Genomic DNA, 25,539 nt, shown 5'->3' on the forward strand with positions numbered 1-25,539 from the left:
AATATCCACCTACACCATTTCCCTAGCCTACGCCGAGGTAGGGTAGCCATGAGACCTATTATTTCCAATGAAATGTAAACAGACATGCTGTGAATTACATCCAGACTTGGTTTATACATTGCCTTTGCATCCTTCTCCAGGCTTTCCTTTCCCTTTCTCATGAGCTAGAATGACAATGGCCAAGTCTAGAGTGACACTGGAATCCACAAATGGAAGATGGCAGAACTTTTGCCAGCCTGGTTCCTAAATAATTACAAAGGACAGAACGTACCCCAACCCCCATGCTCCCACCACTGCCAAAGTCAGGACAATTACACTCAATTGTTATTTTACAGAAATATGAAGCCTTATTACATTTTAGGTTAATGGTTTGCTACAACAGGACAGACTATCCTCACTAATATCATAAGCGTCATCTAAGATGTAGTGCTGAATTAACAGTCAAATGGAGAGAAAAGAGGGTATAGGCTGGAAAGCCATAAGCCCTGGTCCTGCTGTGGCATTGAGTTGTCACATACTTGATTTAGTGAAATCAAGTATGTGACAACTCAAAAGGCAAAACACATGGTGTTTTGCTGGAAACTCCATGGAAACGTCTGTGGAAAGAATAAGATGATAGTGTGTACTGTTGTTTTCAGCAAGGTTTTCTAAAAAAAAAAAAAAAAAAAATAGAACTCTGGAAAGAATTAACCAATTTGTATGTAATTATGAACAAAAACAAAGTCCAGAGATATGGCCTCATAAGATTGTTAAGGCTAATGGTTTCTGTACCCTAATGACAAGAGGTAAGTCTGAACATTTTAAATTATGGATCTGGCAAACTTTTCTCTAAAAGGCTAGATAATAAATACTTCTGGCTTTGTGAGCTATATAATCTGCTATCACTACTAAATTTTCCTGTGGTAGCACAAAAGCAGCCACGGATGAGGCATAAGTGAATGAATAAACTTTATTTATGGACAATGAAATTTCAACTTCATGCAATTTTTATGTGTCATGAGTGCTCTCGGCTCCAATGATTAAAAAATGTGAAAAATATTCTTAGTTTGCAGGCATCAATAAACAGCTGGCGTTATTTGCAGACTCCTGCTTTATATTTCAAGGTTTTTCCAGTAAACCTAAAAGAGGGAGCTAGCATTATGCAAAAATCAGATTACAAGTGCTGCCCATCAGTTCAATGGGTTTGAGGCAGCCCTAATGAGTTAAGGGAGAGGCCCAGGGACAATGAATAAAATATAACAGCTTAGGAAATGGTATTAGGAAACCATTTTGGTGTGGTTATGGGTACCAGGTGCTGACTGGAAGCAAACAAATCTGGCCCATAAAACCTTCGGTCCCCCTTCCTGAAGGTGATAAGGGTGATGACCAAGAATGCAGAGCCATCTCTGAAGCCATAGACTAAAGGGGACAGAGTCAACATTAGCCTTGTATGGACTGCAGTTCTGTGACAAAAATGGACGGTTCATGAAAAATAAGATATTTCTGTGTTTGAATAATTATGTTTTGGATCTATTTATTTCAGCTACTTAGCCTACCCAACTAATATGTGCCCCGCTCCAATAAATTTTCTCAGCCTTATTTATACTAGGAAAAAAAATTAAGTGGTTCAAAATGGCTACTGTGCTATGATTAAAAGTAATGAATAAAAAGTTCAATATGCAAAATTCTTCATGAAATACTAAAGCCATTAAAGAACAAATACACTATAGTCCTCTTTTTACAAATATATAAACACACTCCGAAAATATCTACTGGAATATATTTCTCTGGAGTACGTCTCAGAGCTACCACCTACACACACATGGGATTATGTGATGAATGCACATCTTCTCCCACTAAAATGTATGCCCTGTGAAGGAAGGTCTCATGATGACTTTGCTCATCATTGTGTTCCTGGGCCGAACATAATGCCTATCATACAGTAGGTGCTCCATAAATAGATGCTAAGTGAATGAATGCAAACTGCATTTCGAATGAAGGTCCCCTATTAAACTACTGCCAATATCTTGATTAGTTTGGAATAGCCAGGAAGGAAAAGTTTTTCACTGAATTTATGATTAAAAATAACCTTCTTTAAACTGTTCTCATTCTCTCAAGTTTTTAGCTCTAGTTTTCATCATAATATATGTATAAGAAACATAACCAAATCTTTTTGTAAAGAATATCAGATTATATAACCTCTTTCCAGGGAGAAAATGCAGCTAGCTACTTTCTTCCTAGTTTTTACAGAACCAGAATTCAATGAATAAGGTTGGGTTGAACCATATGTAACTGCTATTTCGGAGGTTAAAAAAAAAAAAGGCTGAATATTGACAGGTTGGTTTAACCTAATACTTACTAAATAATGGTACTGGTTGATCAAAATATTATAACTATAGACGACAGCTAGATTTATCACAGTAAAAGAAAAAATTTAAATTTAAAAATTTAAAAATTTAAATTTAGTTTGAATAGTGCTAATTAAACCGATAATCAAAAATCACAGTTTTTTTGACAGAGACTAAAGTTGAGGAAAGCTTATCTACTGGCTTAGAGTTTCAGAAAAAAGAGGTTGGCCACAGGTTATCTTTGATGTTCACACCTACTTCAGAATTTTAACACGTAGTGAAATTTATCAGACCCTTACATACAGAAATCAGCCTGCTGTATCTTATAGTTCCAAGGACAATAATAAATATGAAAAGTAGAACACAGCACCCAATTACAAAAGCACACATAATAATAAATCCAGACAGGAAAACCAGCTGATTATCCTATTATTTAAGAGGTGGGTCACAATATTCCTTTTTGGGAAGCCTGAGTAAGTGGCACAATGCCGGAGAATAGGTGGACCCTGAAAAGAGACAAGGCTCTCTAGGACTGCATCCATCATTAAAGCAAATACAATTTCCAGGGTTCAAACTTAAGAGTCCACTTTGTAGGTAAAATATCCTTAAATAGCCTTAAGATGGGATCAATTTTTTTAGAACGTATACCTGGAGAAAGGACCTAACAGGAACCTGCCATAGACACCTATCCTACATTGTAACAAATAGTATTAAACTATGTTCTCTAGGAACTGAAAACAGAAATGAGTCATAGTTCCTCTGGGTCATTTAAAAAGGAATCATTTATTATTTGGCTCAGTGTTTTTTTCCCCCATGAAATCAAAGAATATAAGTTTATTAAACTTCACATTTTACTGATCACTAGATAAAATCTGCAAATGAATCAGAGAACATACAGTGGCTAGCATTAAAAAGAAATTCACTTATAATAAATCAGATATAAAGAGTACCTTGGAGTAACTCATTTTTTCAAATTTAAATTTCACACACTAAAATCTCCTGAGTACCACCAGGAATGTAAAGGCAGTGACGTTTCTAATAGGAAATGATTTTTCTAACATAGGAAGCCAAACATCAGTGAACATGACAAGCTAACCTTGTGTGTGTTGAGTAATATTCTTAAACTGCTTTTGAAAGAACACATCACACAAATGAGAAAAGATGCTACCCACTGGCCAACTCACAGAATGGCAGCAACACCAGCAGTAGAGAGTATTGGGGGCGATTTTAGAAGCTGCCATGACAAATTGATTTTTTATTTTTTTGGAAGCCTGTGTTTTATTCGTGGCCTGTCGGACTCCCTCCTGCCCCATGGGGAGGTAGGGGGCATGGGGTAGAGGGGGAGGGAAGAGGGGCTAGGATGGGGCTGACTGCAGCTGTCCTTTGTAGATGTATTCCAGGGCAGTGGCAATGGTGCGCATGTCCAGCTCAATGCTCCGAGCCCATTTTTCCACATCCCTGATTTCCTTAGTGCCTGGTTGAAGTTCTCCACCATTCCGATCCATTGGCCTGCCTATCTGCTTGGAAAACTGGGTAGCCTGAAACTGCAAGGTCTTCACTTCATGGTCCAGCTTTCTCTGGTTCATGTAGGCCTGGGCCATACCCACATTGAGGTGATTCACCAAAGCTTTGGTCAGGCAGGTTGCTGCAGTGATAGCCTCTTGCCTTCTTTTTTCTTGCAGCTCCTTGCAGTCATTCTGCTTGGCCTGGTGTTCCTTCAGCAAGCGAGACAGCATGATCGCTAAGGGCTGGGGCCTGGTTGCTGGGGCCTGGGCAAGCCGGGCCCCCTCTGATTCCCATCATAGATTTTTTAAAAAGGAAAACAAGAGTATGCCATAGATCATTTTATCCACCCTTTATTTTAAGGAGACCCATGTGATAAAGTGATCACCTGAGGCCATGCCCTGGCAGCAGAGATGGCACAGCAGAGGATACTCTTCTGACCACATGGATAAGGGGCTGATGCAGTAGCATCAGCTGGAAAGATGCTCTGTACACAAATGCTCATCCGCCCAAGACTGAGTCCACCTCAATAATGACAGTGAGAAGTGCCGAGACTCAAGAACTCTGAGGGCAATGATCATAGAAATTGCTCACAGGTTGGATGTGGAGAAAGAGAAAAGGCAAGAATGACTGTGGTTTGGAGGGGAACATCACGGTGGGAGGGAGGGCAAGATCAGAAGTCAGTTTCAAACATGCTGGGTTTGAGATGATTACTGGGTATAACTATAGAGGTTGGCAGACATGGGGACACAGGAATCTGTAGCTCAGAAAGAGGTCTGGGCTGCAGACAGATTTGCAAGTCACTGGGATACAGATACTGAGAGAGTGCAAAAAGAGGTACCAAGAGAGTGAGTGCAGGCTGAGAGAAGACAGGGACCCAACTCCAGTGTACCCTACACTAGAGGGTGAGAAGAGAAGGAACCAATTAAGGAGTTAGGAAGAGATTACGCAGAAGATGGCCAGAGAACCAGGTGGGTGCTGTGTTTAGAAGCCAAGGGGAGAAGTAAAACAGAGAGGAAGAGTGACGACTGTTCAATGCTGCAACAAGAACAGAAAGTGCCCACAACTATTCAGATAAGATGCAGCTGTAATCTCTCAAAGCATGCTTAGCAGTCATTAGTCTGACAGTAATTAGCAATGATCTCCTTCACTAATGTTTCCCTTTCTGATTCATATCTGTTATCTTCCACAGTACTCAGGACAGTTTTATATTACATTTGTCTCCTGTCCGAACTGAGCCTCTAAAGTCTGGCAAATGTGTTTTCCTCTCACCAAGATACACTCCAGCCCTGCTGGTGATTCCCTGACTGAGAAGACAGCAGGAGACAGGAGAAATCTCAGTACCGGAGCCAGCTTTGCATCAGCTCCACTGACTGATTCTAGGTAGTGGTTGTTCTGCGTCCTAGTTGCCATATCCATAAAGACTCTCAGTATTATAAAGCTGAAATGTGCTAAACTTCATGGCATGCCACCAAAGACAGAACCTGGAAAATAGTAAATGCTCAGTGTTTCTTCCTTCCTCTTTTCTTTTGCTACTAGAGGCATTCCTCTTTTATTGCATTTCATTGATACTGCATTTCATCAACATCGAAGCAACATCCTTCCCCAGCAAAGATAATGATTCACTGAAGGCTCAGGTGATGGTTAGCATTTTTTAGTAATAAAATGTTTAATTAAGGTATGTACATTTATTTTATAGACATTGTGTTTAATAGACTACAGTCAGTCCTCAATGTTGACAATAGGTCTGTCACCTTAAGTGAAATGACACAACAAAACGAATTTTACCATAGCCCAATTGATATACACAAGAGTTGTTCCGACATTACCTCATCAACGTTATAATGAAATGACTTTGAACAAATGATGTTATTCTAGGATGTGCTGTATAAACATAGCTTTTACATGTTCTGGGAAACCAAAAAATCTGTGACTCACTTTTTTGCAATATTCATCTTATTGTGGTGGTCTAGAACTAAAACTGCAATATATCTGAGGTATGCCTATATAAACCAGATTAGAAAGCCAGACTTGAGTGAATCAGATGTGTGGCATGTTGGTGTTCACCTACCTTCTTCCCCAGGGTCAAGGCCTGAAGATAAAGGTGTGCAAATGCCCACAGTACTTAAGCTTCCATCACAGGGCCGCAGAGGCCTCAGCAAAAGAGATGAAGATTCTCCTGACATGAATCACACAGAGCGGAAACAGCGAGTAAATCTTAACTAGCTCTTGTCTCAGACACTCAACTATAGGAAAACAGCCCATCTTACTCCTTAGCTGTCAGGCCCCTAAAACCTCCACGTGAAGCCATGTATAATCACTCAACTCAACTCCGCTGGAAGAAGAGAGGGCTCCTTCTCTTCAACTATCTGCTTCACATCAAGTGTATGAAAAACTGAATCCACTGCTTACCTTCTCAATGTCTACAAGTTCAGTTTCATAAATCTCAGCAATGGTAATGTGGTGCTTGGCTGCGATTGTAAACCTGCCCTGAGGGATAACAAAAAATAGAGTCACATTCCTGTTTTACTTATTTTAACATCAACGAGTTTGGGAACAAGATAAAAAAAAAATATATATATATATATATAACTCTAAGCCATGTTAAGGAGTCCACCCCACAGCCGCTCAAGCAAGGCAGTGTCTTACCATGTCTGTGTAAATGTCGATGGCTGCATTTAAGCAGTTGATAGCCTCTGAAGCGTAGGCATTTAAGAAAAACAATGAAAAATCCGTTCAGTCAAAGAGAGTTCAGGTGAGCTGATCTTCCTGGCTGCTACCAAAATGTTAAGAAGGTCCCATTTGAGGGTGGGTGGGTTAAGTTAATGAGGATCAAACATAAATCACACCCAAGTCCAGATCCCTCAGCGTGCTCTGTCCATAGCAGTCAGTGCAACTTAAGGAACTGGAGCTGGAGTGGTATTGGCTCAGTTACTCTTAACCTGACAGTGAGGACTTCATCCAGGAAAAAGATTAAATTGTAAAGACGAAAAATGGGGGCTGACATCAACACTGATCAATTACATTTGCTAAAACACAAATGTAAATGCATTTTTCAGTAATATCGTGTGTGTGTGTGTGTGTGTGTGTGTATTTTTTCATTTTGGAAGACAGTACTTTACAAGAAAGATGACTTCAAGAGACTCAAGGAGCTAAAATCAAAAGCACTTGAAATCCCTGTTCAGACAACTCCTAAGAAAAGTCAACATTCTGTATAATGTTAAAGATGCTAACTTTAGGTGTACTAACATATATACAAAAGGAAGAAAAAATCTAATAAATAACAGTGCTAATAAAATATATTAATTTCCTAAAACAGTGAGCCAACACATTTCTTATCACAAAATGGTAGTGTTTATAAATCTGGCATATGTGCGACAGCTCCATGTATATTGCTTTTGGTTTAAAAGAGGCAGCAGAGTAAAAAGGCCTCGCTAAAGAATTAGAAAGCAGATAACAAAAATTATTTAAAAGCAATTTCTTCCTAAGCTATATAAGAAATGTGGATTCACTGTTACAGTTTTAAAAATGCTGCTTATAATCTGACTTAAACCTACTCTTAGTATTTGATATGCTTTTCATTCCAGTGGTTTCTAGTTGCATTCGTATGTGGATATTTTTAAAAAATTAATCTGAGATCTCAATGCTCCTGTGTTTCTTTACTTACCATGTGAACATTTATCAGGTCACTGAAGAGTCTCTAAAACCGGGAAAAAATACAATGTCTCTATCATAGTCTAAAATATCGATATATTTACAACTTTACTATTCTCATCTTATTGCTCATTTAGGCTGTGTTAAGTCTTTTACTTTTGGAAATAAACCGTGATTAATCTCTATACAAAAGCCTTTGAAATATCTTATCTCTGTATAATACAGTCATAAAATCCGGGATTTCTATGTTAAAATGGACTGCTAAAAGAAAAAAAGACTCCATTGATACCAGTGCAAATATGGGAAGGAAGAAATTAATGCTTTTAATCACTAAGTGTACATTTTTCTAAATAAAAAAGAAATAATATCTGCAAAATACTCAAGTTCATTCTTTCCTCATAACAAATTTTGAAAAACCATTTTAAAAATCAGAAGAATACTGTGTGAATAAGTTGTTTTTAATTAGTAAATATTACAATCTCCCATAAATTAGGTCTTAAAATACACCAGATATTTAGAAATGAGGGAACAGTGGCGTTTCCTTTAATAAGCAACATACATATTCATAAAACTAGGACACAAAAGTCTTAGATAAAATTAAAGCTAATTTCCAAAAAATTCTCCAAACTGCAATAATTGCAATATAAATGGAGTTTAAGAAAACTGTGTTGACTAACTAAATAGTAAGGATAAATTTAATATATGTTCTCCTCATTAAAGCTCCAAATGATTAAAGAAAAATTCCTAAAGTTATCGAAATTTCTGTTATCTCAAATTATGAAAAATTTTTACCAGGACTCAAAAGGTCCAGCAGTGAAACCTATGAAAAAGGTATGCCTAGACAGAGGTGCATCTTACCTTGAGGGTCTGCCTTTTTGTAAGCATTCCCAGCATCCACAAAGCTGGTAGCAGAATCATGTTTGCTCTGAAGTTGCATGTGGAGCTTGGCTGCCTGACAAAATGCATTTCCTGCAGCTGAGGAAGATAAATTACTACAATTAAACACAGAAGAACAAGTATCCTCAAAGAAAGGCCCATGCCCTAAATGCTAGACCTGCTCCTAGAAATTCCCATTCCAATAAAAAGCATTCTAGTCAGAAACACATGTAAATGTGATCAAGTGCATCTCAGGTGTACATAAAAACATCTAGAATCAAGTCAAACAGTGATAAAAGCTTCTCTCTATCACAGGAGACCTCCCAAGTGGCCCCTGAGCAATAAGCCTCATTCGATAGCAACAGACTAGTCCCAGGCTGTTCAATTATGTTCCCCAGTGTATACTAAACATTAGCTGGCAGATCCAAGTTACTAATGTTTTAAGAAAAGTAAAACATTGAGGTCAAGGATATGTATTTGCCCATCTGTTTTACAGTGTCCACTGGACTTAGCTGTGACCGTTGAAGAAATTGCCAATGAATGCTTTGCGGACAAAATAAGTTTCTCAAAGAGTGAAAATTAGGCCTATAATTTCAAAATTCAAAGTTTTTTCTTAAGTTTATGACAAAATCTGACTGAAATTTTTATGAGGTTTAATTTGTCTGTATCCCACTTAGCCAAATTCATACACTTCCCTGCAGAATCACAGATGGGTTTGGTTATGGAGTGCTGCCCAGGTCTCTATTGGGACACGGCACAACATGAAAGATTTTTGCAGAAAATTTTTTCAGAAAAGTTTTTGGAGTGGGGACCATGAATTACGGAGTAGCAAAAAAGAATGAGGGAAAGAATCCCTAGCAGAGGAGTTCCTAGCATGACAAACGAACAAATGCTTGAAGGGTTGGAACTAGGCCAATGACAAGCCCATGCTGCCCAGGAGAGGAATGAAAGTGCAGGTGCAGTAGACTTCAAGACTGAAGATGCTGTCAGGCCAGTTCAGGGAAGGCTTTAAATGTTAACATGAGGAACCTGGACGAGGAGGAATCTACTTCATAATGGGGTACTCAGTTCAGAGAGAGTACTGTGGCAAGGCCTCGAAAACTGAGCACAATAGACTGGAGAGCACAAAGGCCTCTGCAAACACAGCTCAGGAAGATCTGAATTAGGGAAGTCAATATGAACAAGAAAGGAGGGCAAGAATTTGTTCTACTAGAAAAAGCACAATTAAGAATATCACAAAACCTTTGGTATTAAAAAAAACTTTTCACAATTGGGTAGAAGTTCTCAACCAATTTTAGGAAAACAGGCATTTCTATTTATCCTACTTGTTTTCATTGTGTTTTACTGCAACTTTCGTTTTTTATGGCAATGAATTTACTTGAGCACATTAGGAAGAAGCAAAAATTACTCTTCTTAATTGCAAGTAATTTTAACTTTTTAATTACTTTGCACCTACTGTATGAGGCGGTTTATAGAAACTAGAACAAATCCAGTCTCTATGTTTAAATTTTATGTAATGATTTCCACTTCATTTACTAAATCAAGGTCTTTTATTCTCAGTCCACAGTAGCCACCATTTATTCAATGCTTACATCTGTCTCGGGGGCAATAGTCTTATTCTCTAAGGGGACAACGGACAGCCATTTCCCCCTTCAAAATAATTTTAAAGTTATCTGCCTGAAAAGCAAACAAAAACTGTATACATACCACTCCAATTTTTAGCCATCTTGAACATATTTGCAGCTCTAGTATACATTTCACAAGCCTCTTCTATTCTTGTGTTTCCTCTGAGAAAAATTCAAAAATAAGATTAAATTTTACTATAACAACCATACACGTCCCTAAGCCTCCCTCCCTCAAATACATATTTAACGAGGATGTACACTATGTGCCAGATAAGCAGTACAGAATCTAGACAGCTGCTCTCGTTTTCCAGATGAAGAAACTAAGGCATACAAAAGTAAAGTAACTAGCCCAAGGTCACACAGCAAGGATGCTACAGAATTGAAACTCAAATACAGATGTGGCTGACCTCAGAAGCTTCACAGTCTGAGAAATCAGAAGTACATTTTTCAAAAGATTAAAACTGGAAGGATAAGACATCTTTACCCTGTTAATTTCCAAGAGATTAGCACTATGTTTATTCGGACTTAAAAATAAGAACAAAACCTGAAGAGCGAGCATATAAAAAAGCACCACACCATTCTATGGCTATATTATCTGTCGGGTCTGGCAGGAACAAGCCTTCCTCAGTGTGGAAGGAGCAGAGAAAAAACAGTTGATTTTTACTGGCCCGGTGGCAAAACTGAGGATGAGCTGCAACCCAAACCCTCAACCGAGAGGGTCCCTCCCCCTCATATACTCTGAGACTGAACACTGGAGATTGCCAGGGGGTTCTGCACAAACGCTACTGACACGGTTGCTAACACTGACAGGGACTGAAACTGAGGAAAGCGAGCATGATAAAACATCTACAAGGGAAAAAAAGGCATTATTAAGGCTTTATATAAAGTAGGGATCCAAGAAGCTTAAACGCCATCTACTGGAAACCAAAAGAAAGGTGACTTCTTTGCACCAGGTTAAAGACATTTATATAATAAATCTTTCCTGGAAAAATGCAGAATACATTTCCATTAACGCCCAGGTGCAGAAATAGTCCACTAAACACCACAAACAACTAAGGTGACAGGGCAGCTCTGAAAGAAAGAGAAAAATCTCCAGAAAATAGGCTTCCACACATAGAACTATGCAATTTAAATGACAGAGAATTCAGAATGGTACTTCGAAACACCTAGATGAGCAGAGAAAGGAGACTGAAACCTTCAAAAGGAACCAGTGATAACTTCTGGAGATGAAGAACAAACTGCAAGAGTTGAAAAATGAAATAGCAAGCTTGGGAAATTGAGTTGACCAAATGGAGGAAAGGATCAGTGATATCGAAGACAGAAATCTAGAAAGAACCAGAATGAAGAAGAGAGAAACCGAAAAATGAAAAATAATGAAAGAGAAATTCAAAAACTAGCTGATACCACCAGGAGAGAAAATATAAGAAAAATGAGCATGATCAAACGTAAGAAAGAGGAGCAGGGACTAGAAAGCATTTTCAGACAAACAGCTGATGAGAATTTTCCAAATCTAAGGATTGAGCTGAAGCTTGGAATTCAAGAAGCCAACAGAACACCCAATTATCTCAACCCCAAAAGGCCTTCACCAAGATACACTGCATTCAAATGATCAAAAATCAATGAAGAAGAAAGAAGACATACAAAAATTGAGGAAATTCTCCTCTATGAGGCCTGCACTACAGGAAATACTGAAAGAGGTCAGCTCATCTAAAACAAAATGACAGAAAAAAAAACCATAATTAGGAGTAAAGTGACTATCAGGCAAATAAAAGCAGAGTGCAACCCTTACTAAAAACAGGGCCTTATAAGCTTAAATAATAAGAGAATTGCCATATCAAGATAGTAATGAATGTTCAATGCATAGGGACAAATTGAGATAACAATGACTGAAAAGAGGATTCAAAGATCCAAATTTGCAAAGGGAAATGGAGATACGGCACGTGCAGAAGAAAATGGAAAACTGTATATATATAATTATCCTTTACATAATCGTAATGGTAACCACACACATCAAAGATTCAGAATCGAAGCATATAACATAAAACAAGAAGAACCAAAGGGAAAACCCATAAAAGCCAACCAGAATCAAGGAAATAGAAACAGAAGAACAAGAAAGCAATGGAAACACCAAGCTATCAGAAAGCAAAAGATAAAATGGCTATAAGAAGACCTCATATTCGCCCTAAATGTAATTGGACTGAACTCACCAATAAAATGGCACAGAGTTGCAGAATAGATCAAAAAACAAAACTCAACCATATGCTGTCTCCAGGAGACACATCTCAGCTCCAAAGACAAATATAGACTCGAAGTGAAAGAGTAGAAAATGATATTTCAAGAAAATGGCATTTGGAGAGAAGCGGGAATAGTGGTACTAATATGACAAAACAGACATCAAATAAAAAAGGTAAAGAAAGATACTGAGGGACACTTTATAATGATAAAGGAAATCATGTACCAAGAAGACAAAACACTTATTAATATCTATGCTCCCAATCAGGAAGCCCCAAAATATGTAAAGAAAGTACTAAAAGAACTAAAGAAACAGACCAAAATACTATCGTAGCAGCGGACCTAAATACCACATTATTGGATATGGACAGATCATCCAAACAGAAAATCAATAAGAAAATAACATCCTAAATAACACATTAGACCAACTGGACATAATTGACATTTACAGAGCCTTTCGGCCCAAAACAGCTACTTATACATTCTTCTCTAGTGCACATGAAACATTCTCAAGAATCGACCACATACTGAGACACAGAGATAGCTTCAAAAAATATAACACAGTTGATACCATTCCAACCATATTCTCTGATCATAATGCTTTGAAACTTGAGATCAACTGCAAAAGTAAAGCAGCAAGAACCACAAATACATGAAGATTAAACAACATGCTATTGAGGAATAACTACCTCAGGGAAGAAATAAAAAGATCGAGAGATACAAAGAAATGAACAATAATGATAGTACAACATATCAAAACTTTTGGGACATGGCAAAAGTAGTCATAAGAGGAAAGTTCATATTATTACAGGCCTACTCCAAAAACAAGAATGAGCCCAAATAAACAACCTAACAACACTTCATCTTAAAAAACAGGTGAAAGAAGAACAAATGAATCTTAAAGTCAGCAATGGAAAGAAATAATCAAAATTAGAGCCAAAATAAATGATAGTGAAAACAAACAAACAACAACAACAAAAAAACAAAGAAAAAATAAATGCAACAAAAAGCTGGTTCTTTGAGATAGTTAATAAATATGCAACTCCCTGGCTAGACTCACTAAAGAAAAAAGAGAAAGGACACAGATAAACAAAATCAGGGATGAAAGAGGGGAAATTACAACTGACACTGCAGAAATACAAAGGATCATGCAAGAATACTATGAAAGAGTATATAGTAACAAATTTAATAACCTAAAAATTGACCAGTACTTAGAAAAATACAACCTTCCTAGACTGAATCAAGAAGAACTGGAAAATCTAAATAGACCAATCGGCAGTATGTAAATAGGAACAATCGTTAAAATACTACCAAAAAGTATAAGTCCAGGACCAGATGGCTTCACTAGTGAATTCTATCAAACATTCAAAGAAGATTTAATACCTCTCCTCCTCAAACTCTTCCAAAAAATCGAAGAGGAGGCAATACTTCCCAACTCATTTTATGAGGCCAATACTACTCTGATACCAAAATCTGGTAAAGATAACACAAAAAAGAAAACTATAGACAGATATCTCTTACGAACACAGATGCAAGAACCCTAAATAAGATACTAGCAAATCGAATACAGCAACATATTAAAAAGATTATACACCACGATCAAGTGGGCTTCATCCCAGAGGCACAGGGAAGGTTCAAACATACACAAATTGATTCATGTGATACACTACATAAACAAATTTAAAAAAAATTAATCATATGATCATATCAATAGATGCAGGAAAAGCCTTCAACAAGATACAGCACCCATTTATGATCAAAATACTTGATAAAATCAGTATAGAAGGAAAGTACCTTAACATAATAAAGGCCATCTATGACAAACCCTCAGCCAACATTATACTTAATGGTGAAAAACTAAAAACCTTCCCTATAAAATCAGGAACAAGACAAGGCTGTCTACAATCACCACTCTTATTCGATATAGCATTGGAGGTCCTAGCAAGTACAATCAGACAAGAGAAAGATATAAAAGACATCCAAATAGGAAATGAAGAAGTCAAACTGTCACTATTTGTGATTGACATGATTCTCTATATAGAAAACCCTAAAGATTCCCCAAGAACACTACTAGAAACAATAAGCAAATACAGTAAAGTCTCTGGATACAAAATCAACCTTCAAAAATCCATAATAATGAAGTATCAGAGAAAGAAGTGGAAAAAATAATTCCTTTTGCAACTGCAACGAAAAGAATAAAATACCTAGGAATAAATTTAATGAAACCTGTGAAGGACCTTTATAATGAAAACTACAAGACCCTAATAAAAGAAATTGAAGAAGATACAAAGAAATGGAAATATATTCCATGTTCTTGGATTGGAAGAATCCACATAGTTAAAATTACCTTATTACCTAAAGCATAATACACATTTAATGCAATCCCATCAAAATCCCATCAGCATTTTTTAAAGAAATAGAACACAAAATCGTCATATTTGTAGGGAAGCACCAAAGACCCCGGATTGCCTAAGCCATCCTGAAAAAAAAAAATAATAAAAGAAGGAGGCTGGAGGCATCACTCTGCCCAACTTCAAATTATTCTACAAAGTGACAGTAATCTAAATGGCATGGTATTGGCAGCAAAACAGACACATGGACCAGTGGAACAGAATCGAGAGGCCAGAAGTAAACCTATATTTATATGGGCAAATGATTTTTGACAAAAAAAAAAAGCCAAAAACATACAGTGGAGAAAGGAAAGTCTCTTCAATAAATGGTGCTGGGAAAACTAAAACAGCTACATGCAAAAGAATGAAATTAAACTGTTGTCTATCACCACACACCAAAATTGACTCAAAATGGATTTTAAAAACCTGAATATAAGACCTGAAACAATAAAATGCATAGAAGAAAACACAGGAACAAAACTCAAGAACCTTAGACTTAAAGGGGATTTTATGAATTTGACCTCAAAGGGACTACATCAAACTAAAAAGCTTCTCTTCAGCAAAAGGTAAAGAGACAACCATCCAAATGGGAAAATATATTTGCAAACAACGCCTCAGATAAGGGCCTAGTATCCAAAATATACAAAGAACTCATACAACTCAATAACAACAACAACAACAAAAAACAAATGATTCAGTCAAAAAATGGGCAGAAGACCTGAACAGACACTTCTCCCCAGAGGACATCAAATAGCCAAGAGATATTTGAAAAGATGCTCAACATTGCTAGCTGTTAGGGAAATGCAAATCAAAACCACAATGAGATACCATCTCACACCTGTCAGAATAGCTATAATCAACAGGACAAGAAAGAACAAATGTTGGAGAGGATGCAGAGAGAAAGGAACCCTCACACACTGCTGGTGGGACTGCAAATTGGTACAGCCACTCTGGAAAATAGTATGGAGGTTCCTCAAAAAACTAAGATTTGATGTACCATATGATTCAGCAATCCCTCTATAGGGTATTTTCCTCAAGACTTGAAAACCCATATTTGAAAAGATATTTGCACACCGATGTTCATAGCAGCATTATTCACAGTGGCTAGGACATGGAAGCAAACAAAGTGTCCGAAGATAGATGAATGAATAAAGAAACGGTGGTACAGATATACAATGGAATATTACTGACACATCAGAAGAAAGGAAATACTGCCATTTACAACAACCTGGATGGACCTCAAGATAATCATGCTAAGCGAAATAAGTCAGATTAAAAAAGTTGTATATCACTTGATATCACTTATATGTGGGATATTAACCTAAAAGCAACATATGAACAGAGATTCATGGATATGGACTATAAGAGAGTAGGGAGTGGGGGAAGGGGGTAAAGAGGATCAAACATATAGTAACTGAAGGAAACTGGATTTTGGGTGGTAAACTCACAATAGAATATACAGATGTCAAATTATAATGTACACTTGAAAATTACATAATTGTATTAACCAATGTTACCCAAATAAACTTAATAAAAAAGGGAAAAAAATAAAAGGCACTTAAATTTACGAAAAGAGAGAAAAAAAGGAAATAATCCACATATAGTTGCCATAGTGGGGCTTGATCCAGAGTATGTACTCAAACAAGATGATTGTTATAATTACCTTCATGTATTGAAGGAATAAAATGCTTTAGCAGTATTTGTGCATCATGCTTAACAAGGGATCTGTATCCAGAATATATAACGAACTTGTACACCTCAATAATAAAAAGACTAATAACCCAATGAAAAATAAGTAAAGGATCTAAGTAGACATTTCTCCAAAGAATATATACAAATAAGCAATAAGCACGAGAAAATGCTCAACATCATTAGCCATCAGGAAAATACAAATCAAAACCACATATGAGACATTACTTCATTCCCACTGGGATGACTAGAATCAAAAACAGATAAGAACAAGTGTTAACAAGGAAAAGGAGAAATTTCAAACCTCATTTATCACTTGTATGAATATAAAATAGTGTAGTCACTTTGGAAAAGTTCTGCAGTTACTCAAAAGGTTAAACTTAAGAGTTACAATGTGACCCAGCAATTCCACTCCTAGGTATACACCCAAGAGAAATGAAACATAATGTCCACAAAAAAATTTGTATAAAAATGTTCACAAGCAGCATTATTCATTAATAGCCTAAAAATAGAAACAACTCAAATGTCTATCAACTGATAAACTGATAAATAAAATGTGGTATATACACACAATAAAATATTATTAGACAATAAAAAGGAATGAAGTCTTGATACATGATACAACATGGATGAGCCCCGAAAACATTAAGTGAAGGAAGCCAATCACAAGACAGCATATAATGTGTGATTCCATTTACATATAAGTATAGAATAGGCATATCCATAGAGACGGAAAACAGATTAGTGGTTGCCTAGAGTGAGATTGTTGGGGAACGGACAAACAAACAAACAAACAAACAGGAATGTAAGAGGATAGTTTCTTTTAGGGGTATTATGTTGTAAAATTGATTGTTGTAATGGCTGCCCAGTTCTGTGACTACGCTAAAAGTAAGTGAATTCTACACTTTAAATGGGTAAATTTTATGGTATGTGAAATTGTTTATATATGTGGGTATATATTATATACACACATAAAAAAACAAACAAAATAACCGTTGGGGGCTATGTCACAAAGCGAATGACAGAATGGCAACAAGCCACCTCAAAAACGAAGTGTCAGAATAAGCAAAGCCTTCTCTCACACCTTCATGTTCCTTTTCCTCCACTTCAAATCAACATATTTTAAAAAATTAGCTAACTTCTACAATGAAAAATTTCTAACATGAGAAAGTTTTCAATCTTAATCATAGCTCCTTGGAGCTAATAACGGCTTACCACTTTGAGTATTGTTTTTCAAAAGTGTAACAGGAAGCTATAACTGAAATTATAGTGCAACCATTCTTAAGAGTTTCTAAAAAAACTAGCTTAATTAAATTGTACTTTATCCTATTATTTTCCAAGACAGATTTAGCTAGAAATGGCAGAATGCCTACATTATGCCAGGTTTTATGCTGGGTATTTCCAGATGTTATGTCATTTTCCTCATTACAACAACCATGAAAGACACTATATCCACTATACGGAAGAGAAATCTGTATCTGGAGGTCAATGGTTTGCCCAAGGTCATCCAGCCAAGGTCAGTGGTGGAGCAGACACCTCACTTCAAGTTTAGTGATCTTTATTAAAATATTAAATGAACCATGCTAGACTCAAGACTCTCACCTCTCCTAACACAGAAGTATTCTTATTTCAAAAGTACTAGAGAAACTCACTTATCATAAACAGAACATAATTTAAAACTTATGAAAATTATTCCAAATGCCTACTATATTTTATATAAATGAAAGTTAATTTTTATGTTTTAACCCATTTCCTGTTGGCCTCAAGAATACTTGCAGGTGGCGCTTGTGGCTGCAGCATTTACCCTGAGATAACCCACGGGATTACAGTCCTAATCCTACCCCCAAAGTTTGCACAAATTATCTCCTTTTATTATTTTTGCATCACTCTAGTATAGCATAGTCTTTGAAAACAAATGACATCATTCTATTTATAGCATTGTTTTTAGTATGGCATTTCTATTTATAAAATACAGTAATCCTCCATCACTGAAAATGTCAAATCCTAGAAAACACAGAGTTACTACACATGATGTTAAATTAATGCTGGCAGCGAGCTGCCCTTTTCTTTTTATGAAAAGGAAATGAGTTAAGGACTAATATTCAGAATTCACATTCAAATAATTCAATTGATTGCTATCCAGAGATCCCATAGTGAGGTAGAAGATCCTAGAAAACAGAAACAAGTTTCTGTGAGGAAATCTACATTATAAAGTGATATATGTACATACACGACACTAACCTAACATTAAGAAAACTAAGTTGAGCCAAATTGACTGTTTTTTTGGTATTATGGTATCCTGACCTTGAAGAAAACCTTTCTTCTAAAGAAAGGTTTCCTTCCTTCCTTTCCTTCTTTTCCTTCCTTTCCTTCCTTCTTCCTTTCTTTCTTCTAAAAGAAAACTATTAAACTCCAGGTCTAGAAAAAATGTGAGTGTCTGATTTTCCACCCCAACCTCATGTTATACTGAGGAAGCTGGGTCAGGGTCACATGTTCCACCAGACACCAGTGAATAGTGGAGCTGCGTCTTGTGTCCAGCCTGCAAGTCCCTCCCTGTATTCACTATTTCATCTTGTTTATTTCCATTTAGATGTTTGGGGGCCGGGGTGGCGGGGCAGGGGAGAGGCGGTATCAGCCCGGGAAGAGTATAGCTTATTATTTCAAAGAGCTCAGATAACAGCTACATGCAGACAAGTCATTTTTCTTTTAAAAACCTATTAATCCTCAAATAATCTAAAATCTTGGTTTTTCCTTGTGAAAATACAGAAAAGCTCATTTAAAATGGAGTCAGGAAGCCCTGAAGGGGGAACATCTCACCCACCTACCACTCTTTACAGCCTGAATAACCAGAAGAAAGAAATAATTATTTTGACAAGGAAGGACATTAATCACATGGGAATTTGTCTCCTGCTTTTTTAAGAAAGAGGAAGATCCCTCCTATCCCAGGAACGAAATACTAATCACTATCTGCAGTCAATAAAAAACCACCAAAAAGCTCAATCTTATTCTTCTCCAGTGAACTTCTGTTTGGAACGATCCCCCACAATTTCCTCCTAAAATCTAATCAAAGCAAGCTCTTCTTTGTTCTCCAGCTTGGTCTACGGTTTTGCCATAGCCTGCTTGTCTGAAACTGCAATTCTCTGATATTTCTGAATAAACCAATTTTGCTGGTAAAATAACTAGTTGTTTTATATTTAACATTACCACCACCCAGCATAAGGATAAAAACTCTGCCACTAACAAAACTATGTTCCCCAATGTCTCGTTGGAGCACAATTTAGGTTGCTACCTGAATCTGTGTCTCCAGGACTGTAGCTCCTTTTGCTCAAATAAATGCTTTTTATTCTTTAGTACGCTCTAAAAATTAATTTTAGTACTTAAACCTTCAAAGACCAGAGCACAGGAAAAAAAAAAAAAACTTTCATATTCTTTTTATGAAACACTTGTAACATCAATAGTTCAATATGATAGTCTATACACAAAAGAATTGTAAACAGAAGAATCAGAAATAAAATATTTAAAAGAAATACGTTATAATCCAGAGGGTTTATTCAAGGAATGCAAGGACAGTTCAGTATGAGGATATTCATTAATTAACATATTAATAACATATTAATAACCCAGGAGAAAAATCAGGTTTAACTCCATAGATATTGAAAAGGCCTTCAAAATACAACTCTTCATTCAACCCTTAATTAAAACAGGAATTGACAGATACTTCCTGACAATGAAAAAATACAAACTTGAATCTAAGCAAGTACTGGTCTATTAATTTGTTAGCTTTTAATTAAATTACTATTACTTGTAATAAGCTGTATTTAAATATGGATATGGCTAATGTTCTGAAAGTCTTCTTACCAAGTTTCTTTATTGTGAACTCTAAGTATCGGTCACTGAAAATTCTGTGAAGGTACAAAAGCTTTATTGATTTTATCATCTAATCAAATGAATACAAAGTTGAAAGCATAAGATTATAAAGTATCCTATAACTAGGATGACCCTGCACACTGGCTGCACCGACACGTTTGGTTTATATTCATTTTCTTGGCATCTCAAAAATGTCCCAGTTTGAACAATATATTCATAGCCACTCTATAACCCACAGAAATAGGGAAATATTTGAAAAAAATTTAAAGGAAGAGTTACAAGTTTAAATGTTATTTACATAAAAGGGCATTATTTAGAAATTGAGAATTAACCAAACCAGGAAGAAAAAAATGCAAGGTCATATAAGCTATGCTAAATTATTCATTTTTAGCAGAATCTATAGATATTGTCTAAAATTAGTAAGTTAGGAAACAGCAGTATTCTAAAATTATTCAGAATTATAGTGGTAACCATTAGAAGAATTAAAAAGAAAGTTACAAATAGTTATTTCTAAGGAGTAGTATTTAGGCGAGGGAAAACTCAGGGAAAATTCTGCTTTTCATTTGAAACCCTCTGTACTCTGCATTTTTCTACCATGTGTAGCTACTATATTTATAACAAACAGATATTTAAGTAAAATAAAGAAGAAAATGATATGACCTCCCCTTCGTGTTGCTGCCTTTGCTCTACAAAACTAGACAAGAGCAAAAATAAGTAAATACATACATACATACATACATACATAAATAAATAATTGATCAGTATTCGCATTCACACATTAATTCTATCTACCAATATTCACTAAGTGTTTCCTGCATGCCACATGCTGGGTGAGGTACTGTTTCACAATATAAGACAGACTCCCCAGGAGCTTACATTCTAGAGTCATATACCACCACTGGGTTCTCCCTACCTCTTCTACAAAAGTTTGTACCTCACAGGGCTCCCATGAATAAGAGAATGTATGGTGAACACCGCAAAATGAAAACAGAAAAACTCAATCTGGTAATAGTGTATTATTTGATATACATACTGTAACATGACACTGCAAATTGAAAACCAAATGGTTATAATTAAGAGTAATGTAGCTCTGTGCAGTCTAATAAGCATTCTGACATCTCATTCAATTCTTACAATTCTGAAAAGTAGATTCTTTACCTCTGCCCATTTAAAAGCTGAAAAAACAGAAGCTCCAGGTATGATTTACTTGGCCAGTCACCATATTAGTAAATGAGAGAACTAGAGCTATATTTATTATCACAGTTCATATGTAATGTTACATAATGTACAAAATAACTATCCAATATATAGGTTATTCTATTTCTTGTATTAGTACATAAGAAATACACAAGAAACACACACACATACATACGTGTGTGTGTGTATATATATATATATTTTTTTAAGCCAAGGCAAACCTTGGTTGACCTCACAGATTGCAAGGACCTAGCCATTTTACAATCCTTTATTTATTTATTCATTCATTCATTCATTCATTTATATAAATGCCTACAGCACTTGGTCTTCCAAGGTGGTCTCCCATCCGCATACTCACCAGGCCCGACTCTGCTTAGCTTCTGAGATCAGACAGGATCAGACTTGTTCAGGGTAGCATGGCCAGAGACCACATATATTTCTTATACTACAATACTATACTACCTGTCTCTAAATCTGAGCTTAAAAACTTTTTTTAAAGTTCAATCTGGGTTTTAATATCTACTGAAACTGAGGAAGACCTAAATGTTTTACAAATGGTATCTTCCTATGTAGCCTGTCAATGAAATAGGTGATCAACAGTCAAAGTGAGAAAAGATATGTCTTTAAAAACAAAAAAAACTTCTCAAAATCCTTTTTAGATTACTGGCTCAAGATTTGGCCCAATTTCACAAAAACAATAGTGCAACACCTCTTCACAAAAAGCAGCGTGTTCCCCTGAAACAACATCAAATGCTATAACGCTTTTATCTTCTGCCTATTACAAATTCTTTTCCAGGGAAGGACATCCTGCTTGACTTGAAATATGCTGACATTAAATCATCTCCTGGCATGAGACGCTATGACATTAAATTTTATCTGAATAAATTTTAAATACTTTCTGAATCAGAAAAAGGAAGCATTGTTTAGTGTTAGCATCAAGTAAGTATTAGGCAATGCTCCTTATGTACTGTAGTAACTTTTAAAGGGGAACAAATGTACACATTCATTGCTATATTTCAAACTACATGTCACATAAAAAATTTACAACCCAGCTGGGATAAACGCCCTCTGAGAGGTTCTCGAAGACAGGAACCCATACCTTCATGCATCTTTGCATCCCATACTATTACAAGGCATTGCATTAAAACCTGCATTTAAGCACTTCCTGGAAATATGTCAACGACAAAACATTCTAACCAAAAAATGAAAGTGCCAAAACAAGCAGATTCCAAACTGAATTTGTACAGAAATAAAACCACGTCTAATAATGCAATGGTTAAGTATGGGTTACTTGTCCTTCTCAAGAATCAAAAAAAAGCTCTTGGTGTCGGTAGAGGATCTTTTATTTTCAAAAGGAAAAACCACCACTACGAAATTTCTGCTTCTCTCATCCTAAACAGCTGAATCATTCATATTCAACCGCCCATAATTATTCCAATAACTGTCAGTGCAGGGTCTGCTTTTTGGGAAGCCCAAATTTAAGACCTTCCCTAGGAGACATTGAAAGAATTACAGGAAATTAAAGGGATTCCCCAAAGACGCTGATTTACTCGTAATCAAACAAGAGGCCCTGCTATTATTACATCAATCTCTAGAGAAGGAAAAATATCATGCTGAGAAAAGGTATTCGTTTACCCAACGAATATTTATTCAACGTCCGCTTGGCGCAAGGCAAATGGACGTACGGAAGACGGAATTCCGGCGCCGCGGCCGACGGCTCCTCCGCGGGGCGCAACGCCCAGCCGGACGCGCCCCAGACACGCGAGCCAGGGGTCGCAGACCCACCTCCCGGTCCTTTCGCGGCTACTCCGCCGCCTCGCGCCGGCCCGACACAGACCTCTCGAGCTACGCGGGTTCAGCCAGGGCGAAATAAGCAGATTAGTGTCGCCACTGCTGTGGGGACCCACGCCCAGCCCGGGTGGCGGCCGACCGGTGAGGCCGGAGGACCCCCGCACCGACACGAGGCAGCGCCGCGCCCGAGGGGGCGGGCGCGGGAGGGCGGTGTGTGAGGGGCACAGTCTGGCGGCCCTGGAGGGCGCGTGGGCAATGAGGCCCCTTGGGGCGCTCTGGGGTTTTAGAAATCGCACTGGGGGCAGGTCTGGGGTCCCCAGGGGACCTCTGGGGAGCTTTGGAAGGCCCCGAGGGAAGAGTGGGGACAGCCGGCCGGGAAGGGTACGCGGGACGGAGACTCCCTCAGGGCGCGCGCGGGCTGACGCTTACCCGAACAGCCCTCGGAGGAAGGAGTGGGAGGCCTTGACTCGCTTCTCGGCCTCCGCCATCAGCTGCACTGCCTCACGCTCCTTCCCCGCGTTGTCCATGTCTCCAGCCGCCGCCGCCACAGCCTCCTCAACAGTGGACGCGCGCCTTCTGCGCCTTCGCCCTCCCCTCGCGAGGCGGGGAGTGCGGGAGCGGCGCGCGCGGCCTGCCGGGATTGGTAGTGCTGGGCTCGGCCCGGGCGGCGGTACTGCACAGCGCGCCAACTACAGTTCCCAGCAGGGCTCAGAGCCGGGCGGGATGGGGACCCAGCTGGCCGACTGCCAGAGCCCGGGGTTTCAGGGTGGGCGCCCTAGGCCAAGGTGAACTTTAAACGTTTAAGTGTGCGAGAAACGCTAAATGGTTCGTGGCTTCCAGTAAAGATAACTTTAAACACTCAGCATCACGTTGGTTCAGGAATTCCTGCTCAGCACGATTGACACATTGCAATGGGTTGGATGAGGAAACGGGCTAACGGAATGGAATGCTCAACCTACAGGCGAATTCCGCAAGAGGGAATCTAATACAGCCACAGAAAACAACTTCATGAACTGTGTAATACCCATCCACGCACCCACCTACCAGCAACACCAGAAAGAAAGAGCCATTTTTATCCCCAGAGCAAGAAGTTTAAGAATGTATAATTTTCCCAAATATAATTCAGTTATTTTTTAGTTTCCCCATTTTGCAACCTTCTATTGGTCCTCTTTTCCTTGGTTATAAATAATATGCATAATCCACTTTTTATTGATAGAATTCTTTTCAATGAATGTTAGCCATTGAGCTTTCTTATCCTTTACATGATACTGGCCGTAGGGGGTCAGTCTCCTGGGACACAATTCCTGCCTGCCAGGAAATCTAATTTCCTAGGAGAAGTATCCATAGACAGATGCTACCCTGTGCCAAAGGTTTCCCGACTGTCCCAGAGGGAGTTATTTTTTAATATAAAGTCTGGACCATTCACGTTGGGCAATGCTAAAGCAGAGGTGGTGAAGCAAATATAAAAATCATTGCCAAATGAGAGCTTGTGACAATTTTAAACTATTAATAAGTACATTGTGGGTATTGGCGCACAAAATGTATCTTAGAAAATGTAGTCTGCCTTTACAGAACAAGGCAAGAAGGGCCAAACTCCTAGAAGGAAAGATGACAAGCAAATGTCAGTGTTCATGCATCGTAGGACACTCTAGAGATAGAAGGAAATTTCAGCTTTCCAGGTAGAGTTTATTTACTATTACTATATGCATTATTCTAATTTGATTGCTTTTGGAGCAGGATGGGGAAGGGGAGCAGGAATTGGAGGTGGTTGTAAATGCAGGAGTAAAGAGGAAAACTGAAAAGTGGACATAAGCATTTGAAAAGCAGAGTAGTATATGGGGATATAATGAAAAGAGCCAACTCAAACTCTGAAGTGCAGCATCAGTTAATTAAAGCAGTTCCCAAACCTGGCTCAATGCTGAAACTAAAGGATGTTCAAGAAACACTGATTCCTAAGCCACTAGCTTTTTGTATCAGTATCTCCTAGAATTGGGAAGTGTACATTTTAAAAAGATTCTCCACGACTATTCTAAAGCTTACAATTCTCGATTCTCAAATCTGTAGTTGGCTGTAAAGGAAGTAGAATGGACTGCCTCCTCTAAACTAGTACTTGCCATTAGAAATTGTGAATAGAAAATTTGAGGAATTTACATCAAAAAGCTAATCAGCCCTTTGTTCTGCTTCTGTAAATATGCTTGCTGAATGCAGGAGCTCATGCAAGAGCTCACTTGCACTTTACTCGACTTGTAAATGTAACTGCCCCTGCCTTTTATAGCACCTTGTACCTTGGCAGGTCTCCCTTCCTGTAACGAGTTGTATTTGCTGGTTACCCATAGCAACTCTCACCCTTCTCCAATGTTACTACTTGCAATCTTCATAGCAACTCCC

General features: G+C 37.8%; 1 protein-coding gene and 1 pseudogene across 3 annotated transcripts in view; both read right to left on the reverse strand.

Annotated features, from left to right (window-relative positions):
- Window positions 1-23,735, reverse strand: part of NAPB (NSF attachment protein beta) — a 34,318-nt gene extending 10,583 nt beyond the window's left edge. The window contains exons 1-5 of one of the 3 annotated variants that reach the window (XM_016121960.2): window positions 23,581-23,735; window positions 10,068-10,147; window positions 8,343-8,459; window positions 6,480-6,526; window positions 6,243-6,320 (exon numbers count right to left, since the gene is read on the reverse strand). In XM_016121960.2, the coding sequence (XP_015977446.1) occupies window positions 6,243-6,320; window positions 6,480-6,526; window positions 8,343-8,459; window positions 10,068-10,147; window positions 23,581-23,678 (420 nt within the window). In that variant the 5' untranslated portion in view covers window positions 23,679-23,735. The remainder of the gene's footprint in view (window positions 1-6,242; window positions 6,321-6,479; window positions 6,527-8,342; window positions 8,460-10,067; window positions 10,148-23,580) is intronic. The other 2 variants (XM_016121959.2, XM_016121962.2) reach the window with 2 other exon arrangements.
- On the reverse strand, window positions 644-6,298 carry LOC107498628 (annotated as a pseudogene).
- Window positions 23,736-25,539: the final 1,804 nt, after the last annotated feature.

Source organism: Rousettus aegyptiacus, unplaced genomic scaffold, assembly GCF_014176215.1.
Source record: "Rousettus aegyptiacus isolate mRouAeg1 unplaced genomic scaffold, mRouAeg1.p scaffold_m13_p_12, whole genome shotgun sequence".
In the NCBI taxonomy this organism is placed as follows: domain Eukaryota; kingdom Metazoa; phylum Chordata; class Mammalia; order Chiroptera; family Pteropodidae; genus Rousettus; species Rousettus aegyptiacus.